Source organism: Lipotes vexillifer, unplaced genomic scaffold, assembly GCF_000442215.2.
Source record: "Lipotes vexillifer unplaced genomic scaffold, Lipotes_vexillifer_v1.1 scaffold1665, whole genome shotgun sequence".
Classification (NCBI taxonomy): Eukaryota; Metazoa; Chordata; class Mammalia; order Artiodactyla; family Lipotidae; genus Lipotes; species Lipotes vexillifer.
The window spans coordinates 552,435-567,034 of record NW_006783279.1 but is presented as its reverse complement, the minus strand read 5'-3'; the positions used below and the strand labels follow the sequence as shown (position 1 = coordinate 567,034).

The 14,600-nt window shown below is 41.3% G+C and overlaps 1 protein-coding gene and 1 non-coding gene across 2 annotated transcripts; one reads left to right on the top strand and one right to left on the bottom strand.

The window, feature by feature from the left end:
- Positions 1 to 256: 256 nt before the first annotated feature.
- LOC103086546 (zinc finger protein 160-like) lies at positions 257 to 12,278 on the bottom strand. The gene is made up of 4 exons (XM_007455899.1): positions 12,222 to 12,278; positions 6,455 to 6,581; positions 690 to 2,090; positions 257 to 606 (listed from the first exon to the last, which is right to left on the bottom strand). The coding sequence occupies exons 1-4, from the start codon at positions 12,234 to 12,236 to the stop codon at positions 257 to 259; spliced, it is 1,893 nt and encodes a 630-aa protein (XP_007455961.1). The 5' UTR covers positions 12,237 to 12,278.
- Positions 10,362 to 10,433, top strand: TRNAE-UUC (transfer RNA glutamic acid (anticodon UUC)). Its single transcript has one exon. It is a non-coding gene; the product is annotated as a tRNA-Glu (tRNA).
- Positions 12,279 to 14,600: the final 2,322 nt, after the last annotated feature.

Here is a 14,600-nt window from a genome sequence, read left to right as displayed (position 1 = left end):
CACGGGCCCAGCCACTCCGCGGCATGTGGGATCTTCCCGGACCGGGGCACGAACCCGCGTCCCCTGCATCGGCAGGCGGACTCTCAACCACTGCGCCACCAGGGAAGCCCCCAGAATGAGTTCTTTAATTAATAAATTTCTCCTCTTAAGGCTTGGCCACAATAAATGCATTTATCTGGTTGCTATTCAGAATGAATTTTCTAATGAAGTGTAAGATATGGATGCCTGATAGAAGCCTTGTCATATCACTATATTATTAAAGAAGTCTCTCAGCAGTATGGATTACCTGATGGTAAGTTAGGCTTGACAGAACACTGAAGGATTTGCCACACTCATTATATTTGAAAAGACTTTCTCCAGTATAAAGTATTTGGCAGATCTTAAGGTATGAATTTGGACTGAAGACGTTGAGATACTCATTACATTTGTAAGGTTTCTCTCCACTACGGATTATCTGATAGAAAGTGAGGCTTGCAGGCACAAAATCTTTGCCATATTCATGACGTTTGCTCAGCTTCTCCCCACTATGAATTCTCCAATGAATTGTAAGGTGTAAATTCTGAATGAAGACCTTCCCACATATGTCACATTTACATGGTTTCTCTCACGTATAAATTATCAGATATTTAGTGAGGGTTGAGATCTGAGTAAAGGCATTTCAACTCCATTAAAGTTGAAAGGTTTCTCTACATTATGTATTCTCTGATGAATTGCAAAAAGTGAATTTCGACTGAAGACCTTCCCACACTCATTACATGGGTAAGCTTTCTCTCCAGTATGAACTCTCTGATGCTTTCCAAGGTTTGGCTTTTGAGAAAAGAACCTGCCACACTCATTACATTTGTAAGGTTTCTCTCCAGTATGAATTCTCTGATGACTTTCAAGATTTGAATTTCGATTGAAGACCTTGCCACACACATTACATTTGTAAGACTTCTCTTCATTATGAACTCTCTGATGCTTTGTAAGGTATGCCTTTTGATTAAAGAATTTGCCACACTCGTTACATTTATAGGGTTTCTCTCCCGTATGAATTCTCTGATGACTTACAAGATTTGAATTTTGACTGAAGACCTTGCCACACACGTTACAGTTGTAAGGTTTCTCTCCAGTATGAATTCTCTGATGACTTGCAAGATTTGAATATTGATTAAAGACCTTGCCACACTCTTTACATTTGTAAGGTTTTTCCCCAGTATGAATTCTCTGATGTCTTCCAAGATGTGAATTTTGACGAAAGACCTTACCACACTCATTACATTTGTAAGGTTTCTCTCCGTTATGAATTCTCCGATGGATTCTAAGGCATGAATTTTGACTAAAGACTTTGCCACACACATCACATTTACATAATTTCACTCCTGTATGGATTACCTCATGTGTGGAGAGGTGAGAGCCACGATTAAAGGTTTTGCCACACTCATTACATTGGTAAGGTCTCTCTCCGGTATGAATCCTCTGATGACGTTTAAGGGAGGAATTCTGACTACACACTTTGCTACATACTTCACATTGATACAGTTTCTCTCCGGTATGGCTCATCTGATGTCTACGGAGGGATGAGCCATGATTAAAGCTTTTGCCACAGTCATTACATTTGTAAGTTTTCTCACGAGTATGAGTTGTCCAATGACTTACAAGGTGTGACTTCAGACGGAAAACATTGCCACATAACCCACATTTATATAACTTCTCTCCCGTATGGATTATCTGGTGTCTGCGGAGGGATGAGCCATGATTAAAGGCTTTGCCACACTCATTACATTTGTAAATATCGTTCTTAAATACATGCAATTCATCCTGAAAGCTTAATGTAAGCCTATTTTCAATGGGCTTCTTTCCTGAATTCCACCTACTATGTCGATCTCTTCTGTGAGTTATATATTCCTTACAGGCTACAGACATTCCTTTGTAATTTCTTTTATCATCCTTCCACTGACACCCAAAGTCATCTTCCTGGATTTCCGTGAAGTAAAAATGTTTCATTTCATGGCTTTTCTGTCGTTCCAACATCACTGTTTGGAATACTTCTCCTCTATCACTGTTTGCTCCTGGTTGTAATTTCTTGATCATATGTATATGAGAGATATCTACAAGATACAAAGAACCATAAGGTGTATTATTCATTACAATTCATGAGTAAACGTTTAACGTTGAATATATGATATTAAACCAAAATTATGTAATTCCCCAGTGGTCCAGTGGTTAGGGCTCTGCACTCCCACTGCAGGGGGCATGGGTTCGATCCCTAGTCCTGGAACTAAGATGCCTCAAGCCACACAGCATGGCCAAAATAAAGTGAAATAAACACAGAGTAATACTTATGTCCAAAAAGGTTATGAAACTTCCCAATCATGACCTTAAAAATTTTAGGAAGAGTAAAAGAATAGGACTCTTTACTAAAGAAAGAGTGATTACATGTAATTCAAATTAATATTAGGGTAGCCTAGTTCTAACACCCTATAACAAAAACATTCACACTAGACAAACTTAGGTTAGCTCTTGAAGAAACAATATTTTTCCACCAAAGCATATACCAATTAACAATAAACATACTGTGGTCTCATAAATGAGGATGCAAAAAATATTATACTGTACATATATTCTGCATACTATGGTACATAAATAAATGCTAAAGAACATACAATGTACTGTAATGGTACATAATCCAAAACAGACTTATCTAATGAATAATTTAAGTAACTAGCAGTACAGAATTACAAATTCAGCATACAGAAAATGAAGAATTTGATAACACAATTTTTAAAAAATATTTTTCTAAATATCTGCTATAAAACTATGTACCCATAAAGAACACATATTTTACTACATTAACAAGTGGTACGTGTCAGCTGTATTCTATAATAAATGCTGAAAAACCATCATATATAAATTACAATTAAAAATTAATAAATGGGGCTTCCCTGGTGGTGCAGTGGTTAAGAATCCACCTGTCAATGCAGGGGACACGGGTTCGAGCCCTGGTCCAGGAAGATCTCACATGCCACAGAGCAACTAGGCCCGTGCACCACAACTACTGAGCCCGTGTGCCTAGAGCCCATGCTCTGCAACAAGAGAAGCCACCACAATGAGAAGCCCATACACTGCAACGAAGAGTAGCCCCCGCTCGCCACAACTATAGAAAAGCCTGCTCACAGCAACAAAGACCCAGTGTAGCCAAAAATAAAATAAATAAATTTTTAAAAACACCAAAAAAAATTAATAAACGAACTACTCTAGAGTTACCTAACCTAACAGCCAATAAACAGAGCAATTCCCTACCTTCACAGAGCACTTAAATTCTCCAGTTCATTGCCTCTAAAATATATGTAATAAAGAGTGAGCAATCTGTATATTTATTAACTAGGGTCAGACACAATGTTGTTTAGAACAAACTGGAGATGAAAAACATACAAGATATGATACAAAGTGATGTGACAATAAACATGACAGAATATTAATATAACTATTTATAAAACGTAACTTTTCAATCTTTACTGTAAAACATACAAGATTCTAAGCCATCTAATGGCACTAATTTGTTTAAAAGGCTTGAGGGAAATCAACACAATTTTTAAAATCAGGGAAGGAGACTCACACATTTATGTACATGACTGCAATTGATACAGAAAGTACTGAGAGAAACAGGATTTGAACCTGAACTTCCAAACTAAGACAGCATATTCTAAAGCATGACTGCCCACCCAGGCAGTACAGGTTACAAAATATTCAAACAAATACCAGGAGTTTAAAAAGAAAACTCCAAGAGAGACGCAGAAGAAGGGAGCCACGTAACTGATAATGTTATTCAGCCACCACTCCTGAAAATGGTTTCTGAATCATCACAGCTGCACATAGTGATTTCGGTCATGTCACGAGAAAGTTATTCGACAGAAAAAGAGGGATCGTTTTTACAGTCTGAGTAATGTGGAAGGTGGAGGGATGGGTGAAGGAGTGCTGCGGAAATTGAGACAATCAGGGGAACAACATAAATATTTGAGCAAATAACAGTGGTTCCGTCTACATCAAAGTGCCGTGTCAGGAAAGGTCAGGTCTGAGAAAGGGCATGAGTGGAGCACAGGGTGTATGCATATTGGGAGCACAGCTTGTGATTGTCTATCTGTGTGAATATAACTGTACAAGAGGAGAGCGGCCAAGACAGCGGAGTGCAAGGACCCTAAGCTCACCTCCTCTCAGGAGCACACCCAAATGACAACAACCATGGCTGAAAAAGACTGAAACCTACTAGAAACCTACCAGAATGTAAAGAAACCTACCAGACATAAAGAAAAAACCACAATGAGATACGTAGGAGGGGGCGGACCCATGATACCACCAAATCCCATACTTTGTGTGGGTGACAGACAAACTGGAGAATAATATTACCGAGGTCTTCCCACAGGAGTGCGAGTTCTGAGCCCCACATCAGACCCTCCAGCCCTGGGGTCTGGCATCAGGAAGAGGAGAACTTGGACAAAGTTTTCCTGGGATAAATTCCTACATCATTTCCTGAGGCTCACAGGGGATGGTCATTAGTATATGGAAACAAGATTGTCACAGTGCCCTTAAGAGAGGCTTTTGTGACAGTCCTCAAAGCCAGAAAAAAAACGGGAAAGGCTTCTCAGTCAGGCTCTCGTGATACTTTCTATCTCGTATCCTACAACACACAGACCACTCTACTGAGTAGCTTCAAGTGGCGACTTACTGTGGAGCAGGAAAATATTACAGCATATGAGGGAAAGCATTCTCCAACAAAAATTTCCTGTCATCCAGTAAACCCACTCCACAGAGAGTCCATCCGTACCTGTCTGCTACAGGTGGATTATCACAGCAAAGAAACTGGATAAAATTTCAGATTCTAGGAATACGTATTTCAAAAGCAAGTTTCAAAAGGCAAAATCATGCAAACTTAGAAGAATATGAAATCAGGAGAATCTACATTACTGACTTGGTAGAGCAGTACAAGAGCGAAAAAAATACAAGATATGGGGTCAGATATTACAAGACCCCAAATTCAAGATATGGGGTCAGATATTACAGCCCTTGAGAAGAAACTATGCGTTCTATCAAAGATGCCAAACTGAGAGCTTGAAAGATTCACATGTTCCCCCCGTGAGGGACTGGGAAATAAAAAGAGGATCTCTCTGTCCACTGTCTTTATAGTTTTGCTCTGTAAAAATTACACAAGATCCAATCTACCTCTCTGTTTCACACATCCCTGAAGTGTGTGGCAAAATCAGAACAGAAGAAATGGCTGTGAAATCTAAACAAGCAGATGGGGTTTGAGACAGCTCCATGCCGGTTCTGAGGTGCCAGGTGGAATGAAAGAGCAGCCAGTGTTTTCCCATCTTCTGATTAGGTCATTTAAGAACACAAATAGGGATAAAACTGAGAAAGGCCCAGAGACTGGAGTCTGGAGGCATCAACTCTTATGATATGGACTGAGAACTGAGCATCCAATGAAATCAAGTACAGAAAGAGAAATGAAGGGGGCAAAAGATCCCTTTAAAACAACCCTCTTGGGCTTCCCTGGTGGCGCAGTGGTTGAGAGTCTGCCTGCCGATGCAGGGGACACGGGTTCATGCCCCGGTCCGGGAAGATCCCACATGCCGCGGAGCGGCTGGGCCCGTGAGCCATGGCTGCTGAGTCTGCGCGTCCAGAAGCCTGTGCTCCGCAACAGGAGAGGCCACGACAGTGAGAGGCCCGCGTACCGCAAAAAAAAAAATAATAATAAAAATAAATAAAACAACCCTCTTCACGCTCCTCAAAGTCAAGTAAAAACTAGTTCACAGGGGCCAGATGGCAGAGCATAGATCATGATTCTCTGCCCTTCTGAGACCTAACCTGTGTTCACACTTTTAATAAATTCCCCCACCCTTGGTTTTTTGCTATTTTCACATCACTCTTCAGAGGCTAGGGCTCTTCCTCTTGTTCCAAAATGCAAATAATATTCAGATCAGAAACAGAAATTTCTGCTTCTCAAGAGAAATAAGTAAGATCTGTGGCTCTTCCAGAATCCCAGCTCTTTGTTCAGCTGAGGAGTGAGGACATGACGGGTGGGTCTGGAAAAATATTTCACTGACTGCTCCACCACTTGCCTCCTTCTGAATGCAGAGGGAACAGTGTAATATGCAGATAATTAGCTCTCTTTCAAGAGGTAGTGAATCGAAAGCACAGGGGTAGAAAAAAGAGAATTCATTATTTGAAAAGTTTGCCCTGAGCTTTATAAATACTTAAGCTCTGGAACAACGCCTGACGTATCATGAAATGGATAGATCATTTGGAGAAAAGTGAAGCTTAAACTCATGATATCACATCATGAAGCTTTTCATATCTGAGTCAACAGGGATTTCAGATCAGTCAAGCAAAACAAGGGCTCCCAAGGGGCACAGAGGAAAAATGCAAAGATACCCAAAAGGCAGATTCCCAACTTCTGAAGGGAAGTTACCCTCACCCAGGGAGATCAGGTTGCTGTAGGTCTCCAACATCACATCCACATAAAAGGCCTTCTGATCAGGGTCCAGGCATTCCCACTCCTCCCGAGAGAATTCTATGGCCACATCCTTGAATGTCAACGGTGCCTGAAATGAAAACATATCTCATCAAGGGTCCATGAAGAGAGTTCTTATTATCACACAAAATGAGAAGAGGAGAGAGTGGTAAGGATCAATTCAGTGGAAGTATGTAGTCTGACAGATCCATGTAAAGGTATTTAGGGAAATTATGGGTCTCTAATTTTAATTTCTTATGCCTTTTCATAGCAATTATGATATCCTCCAATCAATGTAGATTTTTCATTTTTCCACACAACACACGAAAAACTTAGAAATAAAATTCAATAACAGGTTGTCTATGCAGAAGTGTTACATATTATGTTTTACACACTGCGTGATATTCAAAATCTAAATCAGCTACAGTATCAGTGGTGCCTTCAGAGATGACAAAGTCCACAGTGGCTTTACAGAAAGGTCAAAATCTGCAATTATGATAATGATAACAAGAGCAATGACTAGAAGGGTTGGAACAATTCCTATATGCTAAATATCATTCTAAAAAAATTCTTTACATGTATGAAATTGTTATAGACATAAAAGCTCATTAGAGATGACCTGTTCCAATCTTACAAAGGATAGTACTGTGTCAGACACACTTGGAGACACTTGACTCAGGTCATGAAACTAAAAACGACACAGGAAATATCAGAACTCAGAGGGTTAGTGTCTGGAATTGAAGCTAAGGAATGAGACAGCTGAGTAACAGAAAGAGCATTAAAAGCACACTGACAGAGGATTCTCTGAGAAAATTTGAAAGAAGTTCAAGGTGAACGACGTGGAAGGGCATAAAACGTCATCACATACGTGGGCTCACACACAGATGTACATAAAATGTTAGTAATCTTATTGCTATTTAAACCATTAACACAATACTGTAGAAAAAATTTGAGGCCAAGGAATACATTTAAGATATAATTTCAAATGCAAAAAGATAGGTTTGAAATAATGATGTCTTTATCAAAACCATGGACTTGCACTTCCATGCACTCATGCACACACATGTAAACACACAATTAACTGAAAAGGCAGGAGTTCCCTGGTGGTTCAGTGGTTAGGTCTCGGCAATTGCACTGCTGTGGCCCTGGGTTCAATCCCTAGTTGGGGAACTAAGATCCCTCCAGCTGCTTGGCTTGGACAAAAAAAAAAAAAAAAGATAGGAGTTGTCTATTGACATATTTTTGGATAACATTTTCTGTTATCATTTTCATCCACATTTATTTCAGCATTTTCGAAGAACAAGGAAGTATTACCTGCACTTAATTTACTTCGTCAACATTATCCTATAGTAGTCTAGTAAAAGAAAAATGGTACAAACAGAAAGAGAAAAATACAAAACTTCTAACTCCTATCTCTATACAACACCTAAGTTGAAGAATATAAGTACAATTTTATCCACTAAAATTAAAATAGGTAGGTATTAACAAATGCAGAACAGAGTTTGTGTATTCCACTTATAAAACACTGACTGAGGGCTTCCCTGGTGGCGCAGTGGTTGACAGTACGCCTGCCGACGCAGGGGACACGGGTTCGTGCCCCGGACCGGGAAGATCCCACATGCTGCGGAGCGGCTGGGCCCGTGAGCCATGGCCACTGAGCCTGTGCATCCGGAGCCTGTGCTTTGCAACGGGAGAGGCCACAGCAGTGAGAGGCCCGTGTACAGCAAAAAAAAAAAATAAAAAAGAAACCACTGACTCAAAATTAGAAGTTATACATTAATTTAACATATTAAGAAAAAGACTTATCACAATAATAAAGTTTAAAACTTCCTGGAGAATTAAAAATCATGACAAAAAGGAATATAGAAAAAAATATATTGTTATGAAGCAAGAACATTTCACCAAACAGTATAATCAGAAGGAAACCCTCAATGCTTTCCCTCTGAAATTACACTAGAGTGAAGGGGGCTGGCCAGGGCTCCTGCCTTTCACCACTGTACAGTCTGCCTGAGCAGTGACCACCAGAGGAAGTAACAGGAGGAAAACAGGGAACAAGAGTGAGAGACACACAGAGAGTGTGTCAGAGCTGCAACTGTGAACATTCACAAACCTAAGGACATGGGAAGGTGAAAAGTGAAAGGATGGAAAAAAATATTCCATCCTAATGAGAGCAGGGGCAACTACATAATGTCAGACAAAATAAACTAAAGACAAAATCTGATACAAGAGACAAAGGACAATACATACTCTTAAAAGAATTCCCCAAGAAGATATAATAATTATAAGTACTTATATATCTAACATTAGAGCTCCCTCCAAAAATGAAGGAAACACTAACAGAAACAAAGAGAGAAATAGCAGCACAATAATCCTATGAGACTTTAACATCCCAGTTTTTTCGATGGGTGGAACCAAAGAGAACATCAATAAGGAAACAGAGGACTTGAACAACACTATAGACCGACTGGACCTAACAGACATGTACAAATCACTCTACCCAACAACAGCAGAAAACACACACTTCTGAAGAACAAATAAAACATTCTCCATGAGAGACCACATGTTAGGACATAAAAGAAATCTTAACAATTTTAAGAAGACTGAGAGCATAATGAATTTTCTCAAACTACAAAGCAATAAAATTAGAAATAAACAGCAGAATGAAAACAGAAAAATCCCCAAAACGTGGAAATAAAACAACGTATTCATAAATAACCAATGGGTCAAAGAAGAAATCACAAAGGAATTTTTTAAATATCTGGATGAAAATGAAAACATACAAAAATTTATAAAACATAGTGAAAGCCGTACTAACAGGGAAGTCAAATCAGAAATCCAATTTTACTACTCAAGGAAGTAGAGAAGAATAAACTAAAATCAAATTTAGCAAAAGGAGGAGCTTCCCTGGGGGCGCAGTGGTTAAGAATCCGCCTGCCAATGCAGGGGACACGGGTTCGAGCCCTGGTCCGGGAAGATCCCACATGCTGCGGAGCAACTAAGCCCGTGCACCACAACTACTGAACCTGTGCTCTAGAGCCCGCGAGCCACAACTTCTGAGCCCAGGTGCCACAACTACTGAAGCCCATGCGCCTAGAGCCCATGCTCTGTAACAAGAGAAGCTTCTCACCTCAGTGAGAAGTCCATCACTGCAATGAAGAGTAGCCCCAGCTCGCTGCAACTACAGAAAGCTCACACGCAGCAACGAAGACCCAACGCAGCCAAAAATAAATATATAAAATAAATTTAAAAAAAACAAACTATAAGGGGTTCTATGAACAATAATGCTTACAAATTACATAATCTAGAAGATACAGGTAAATTCATTGAAACATACAACCTATTAAGCTCTAATCTTTAAGTAATAAAAAAGTTGAAAAGAATTATAACAAGAGAGGTTCAAGCAGTAATCTGAAATCTCGAACAAGGAAAAAGCCAAGACCAGATTGGTTCGCTGCATAACTCTACCAAACATTTACAGAAGAATTACCTCTAATCCAGATAAAAAGCTTCCGAAGAGCTGTAGAGGGAACACTGGCAAACTCATTCTATGGAGCCTGCATGATTCTATACCAAGCCCAGAGAAAGACACACGAAGCACAGAAAACTACAAACCAATATCCCTCATGAATACTGAAAAATCCTCAACAAAATAGTACCAAACCAAATTCAACAACACATTAAAATGATTTTACATCATGACCAAGTGGATTTTATTACTATAAGCAAGGATGACTCAACATACAAAAATCAATTAATGTGATATACCACATTAACAGAATAAAGGAAAAAAACATATGATCGTCTCAATTGATGCAGAAAAATGCATTTCACAAAATTCAACTATGTTTCAAGATATAAAAACTCTGGGAATTCCCTGGCGGTCCAGTGGTTAGGACTTGGCACTTTCACTGCCATGGCCCAGGTTCAATCGCTGGTCAGGGAACTAAGATCCCACCACAAGGCCAAAAAGAGAAAAAGATATAAACACTCAACTAGAAAGCTTTCCTTCTCAGACCAGGAAGAAGGCAAGGATACACACTCTCGCACTACTGTCCAGCAAAGTACAGAAAGCCCTCACCAGAGAAATTAGACAAGAAAAAGGAAGTTACCCGAATTGAAAAAAGTAAAATTATCTTTTTTCGTAGATGATAACTTTTATATGTAAAAACAGTAAAGATTCCACAAGGAAACTGCTACATCAAAAAACAACTCTAGAAAAGTTGCAGGATACCAAAAGTCAATGCCCAAAAATCATGTGCATTTCTATACACAGTGAACAATGTCAACAGAAAATTAGAAAACAATCGCATTTCTAGAGCATCAAAGGGATAGAATACTTAGTAAGAAATTCACCAGGAAGGCAAAAGACTTGTACACTGAAAACTATTAAATGTTCCTAAAAGACACATAAGGAGATACAAATAAATAGACATCCTATACATATGGACTGAAAGACTAAATCTTCTTAAAATGACCCTATTACCCAAAGTGTTGTGTAGATTCAATGTAATCCCTATCAAAAGTCCCATGGCATGCTTCCCTGGTGGCGCAGTGGTTGAGAGTACGCCTGCCAATGCAGGGGACACGGGTTCGTGCCCCGGTCTGGGAAGATCCCACATGCCGCGGAGCAGCTGGGCCTGTGAGCCATGGCCGCTGAGCCTGCGCATCCGGAGCCTGTGCTCTGCAGCGGGAGGCCACAACAGTGAGAGGCCCGTGTACCGCTAAAAAAAAAAAAAAAAGTCCCATGGCAATTTTTGCAGAAATAGAAGTAACTATGCTAAAATTCATAGGGAATCTCCTAAATCTCCAAAATACTCTTGACAAAGAAGAAAAATAGAGGGCACCCTTTATAGATTTCAAAACATATCACGAAATAATCAAGATGGTGTGGTACTGGCATAAACACAGATACGTAAAGTAATGCAACAGAACACTCAAAATTAATTTTGCATAAACGCAGAACGCATTTTCAAGGGTGCCAAGACCACACAATAGAAAAGGGACAGTCTCAGTAACAAACGGTGCTGGGAAACCGGATATCTACCAGCAAAAGTGTAAAGCTGGAACCTTACCTGCATCAGAATGAGAAACTTCTATGTGTCAGAGGAGGCAACCAACAGTGAAAAGTAACCTCCAAGGACCGGAGATGATCAAAACGGGCTAAGAATCTCCATGTGTCAGAAATTTAGGTTGACTTCAAAGTTTAAAATCAATGATAGAATGAAACACCCTCTATCACTGATGTATCTCTGACCTTTCCATTCCATTCCCAATCATTACGATTTTTAAATCAGTGACACATCCATTTCGCTTCTAATGCAGCATGAAAAGTGAGAACGTATTTGCTGTAATTACTCTGTTTCCTAAAATTTACCAGGCCTAAGTGCATATTATTAACTGACTTCCATGTACAGCTTCTTTATCCTGGTTTACAGAGAACAGCCAGTGCACTGAGATGGGGCCCCTCAACAATCCCTGCTGCCCAGTAGCACTGACACCGCGTCTCCAATCCATGGGTATGAAGCCCTGCCCAGGACTAGGCCCAGTGGAGCCTCCTCACAAGTCCCAGGTCACTGGGTCATGGGGAGACGGGATCTAAGTGGAGATGACAGGCCTTGAGAGAAGGCCCTGGATGACTGTGAATGTACAGGTGGCAGACAAGATTAGCGAGTCCAAAGAAGGACATCTCAGGAAGGACAGGCTGAAGAATCAACAGAGAAAATGACTTTACCTGAGAAAGAGCCATTTCTGACTCCTTTTCTTTCCTCTTCCAGGCTTCTTCCTCAGGCAATAGGAGTCTTTAGAGGTCGATCTTGAAAGTTGGAAAGATGCTGTTTAATGCTTAGAATCGATACACCCCCTTCCTGAGTCACAACCACACACACAGGGAAGCCCTCAGCTTGAGGAACAGACAGTCCTCTGCTGCCCACTGTCCCAGGAGGGATTCAGGACAGTAAACTCCCACACAGAGAACAACAAGTAAGTTCCTACACTTATTTTTTTTCAGTACATGATAGATCTTTGAAGATCAAATAGTGTAGGTTATCCTTTCTTTATTGAATATATTTTTCAGATTATTTTCCATTATAGGTTATTATAAAATATTGAATATAGCTCCCTGTGCTATACAGTAGGTCATTGTTGCTTTAATTATTCTATATATAGTAGTGTGTATCTGTTTATCCCAAACTCGCAATTTATCCCTCCCCCTCCTTCCACCTTTGGGAACCATAAGTTTGTTTCAATGTCTGTTGAGTCTAGTTTTGCTTTGTAAATAAGTTCATTTGTACCATTTATTTAGCTTTCCCCATATAAGTGATATCATGTGTCTGTGTGATTTAATTCACTTAGTATGATAATCTCTAGGACTCTACCTGCACTACTATGTGTTTCCATTTCATTCTGTTTATCTGTCTCCCTACTTCTTTCTATGTCTCTGCCTCTTTGCTCCCCTCTACTCTCCTGCTGTTTCTGCCCTCCTATTTATTTTCTCACTCCTGTCCTGCCCCACTCTGCAACTTGTTACCCCTATTGATGATCTTTCTCCCTAACCTTTCGGATGACCTACATTTTTATGTATTTCTGCCTTTCTTCCCCCCATTTCTGTTCCCTCTCTGCCCTCTGTTTACACTCCTCTCCCTGTTACACTCTCTTCCTCCCCACTCTCTGGCACCCCAGGTGGCTATGCTTCCTTCCTGCTCTCTCTGCTCCAGTAGTCAATATTTTTCCTCTCCTTCTCTCCCAGCACCATGTTGCTCTGAAGGCCATGGTTCCACCTTTTATCCTCTCCCGGACCCTCTGTTTGAAACGCCTCACCATTGTTACCACCCTCCCACCACTGATCCAGAGCCCCTCACCCCTTGCTGCTCTCCAATTCCTGGAGATCCGGCTTTTTTATTTACTTCTTTATTTTATTCACCTGCTACCTTCCAGGCTTAATCACTTTCACTTTACTGTCTATTTACAAGTCCCTCTATGTTCCCATTGGTTCTCCATCATTCTTTATCCTTCTCAGTTTTTCTGTTTCTCTCAGTCGCTCTCTGTGTCTGCTTCTCCTGATCCCCCTCGCCTCTGTATTTACGAGGATGGCGACTGAATAAGACGCCCGCATGCTGTTAGAGACAGTTTGGAACTCGGGACCGAAGAACAGTATGTGTCACAAGGCTGGCCCAGGTCACCTCCCCCTACACGGGGTCTGAGGAAGGGCTGACCAGGAAGGGGAGGCCTGCGGAGCAGAAAGACAGGTCTGAGTAAGAGGCGAGGACAGAGGGTCTAAGAGGGAGGGGGTCTCAGGAGAGGGGAGGACTCTCCAGAACCCCAGCACCGGGGAGAGGACGCGGCCTCTCCGGCAGCACGGCGGCCGGAGCTGCCCTACGGAGGCGGAGGGCGAGGCTGGGGAGCTCGAATACACCTCACGGAAGAGGACTTTACAAGCAGGGCGGAGGTACTAAAGGGTTTTAAGCAGGAAAATGTAGCGAAAGGCGGTGTCTACGTGGACCGAAGGCAGAAAAGGCAAGGGCTTCGGTACTGGACGCAGAGAAATTTTAAACCCAAAGGGAAACGGTCCGCGATCTGTAACAGTGATGGGAGGAGGGGCGGGAGTGGGAATTTAAACATCGCAGTGACTCCAGCACCCTAAGGATGGAGTAAAGGGACCGCGAAGCACAGATTTAAACTAGAAAAGAGAAACTTACGTTCTGCAGTGTGACCTTCGTTGTAAGCATTCCGTTTCCGGGTCTGTAGAGAAGTGCGCATGCGCCTGGTGAAGAGGTGGGGCGGGGCCTGGGTGGAGCGCTAAGGGCCGGGTTGGGGGGGGAAGTGAGGGGAACCCGGGTGCAAGCAGGGACCACGGGAGGGTGGGAAGGGGGCGGACCCGGAAGGTGCTTGGGAGGTGCTTGTACTTGACGGGCTTAAGTTGCGATCTAACAATTTTAAGCTAAAGGTTACATTTGTGGGGGCCAGTTATGTCGAAAACGAAGATGTCTCCTCTAAACAAGTAGCATATGGTTTAAATAAAAGCTATTTTCCCCAGTAGGTTGCTCTCGTGTCCTGCGAAGGTATTCATATTTCTGGAAATGTGGGTCTTCCAGGGTAGTTGACATGAGTCAGT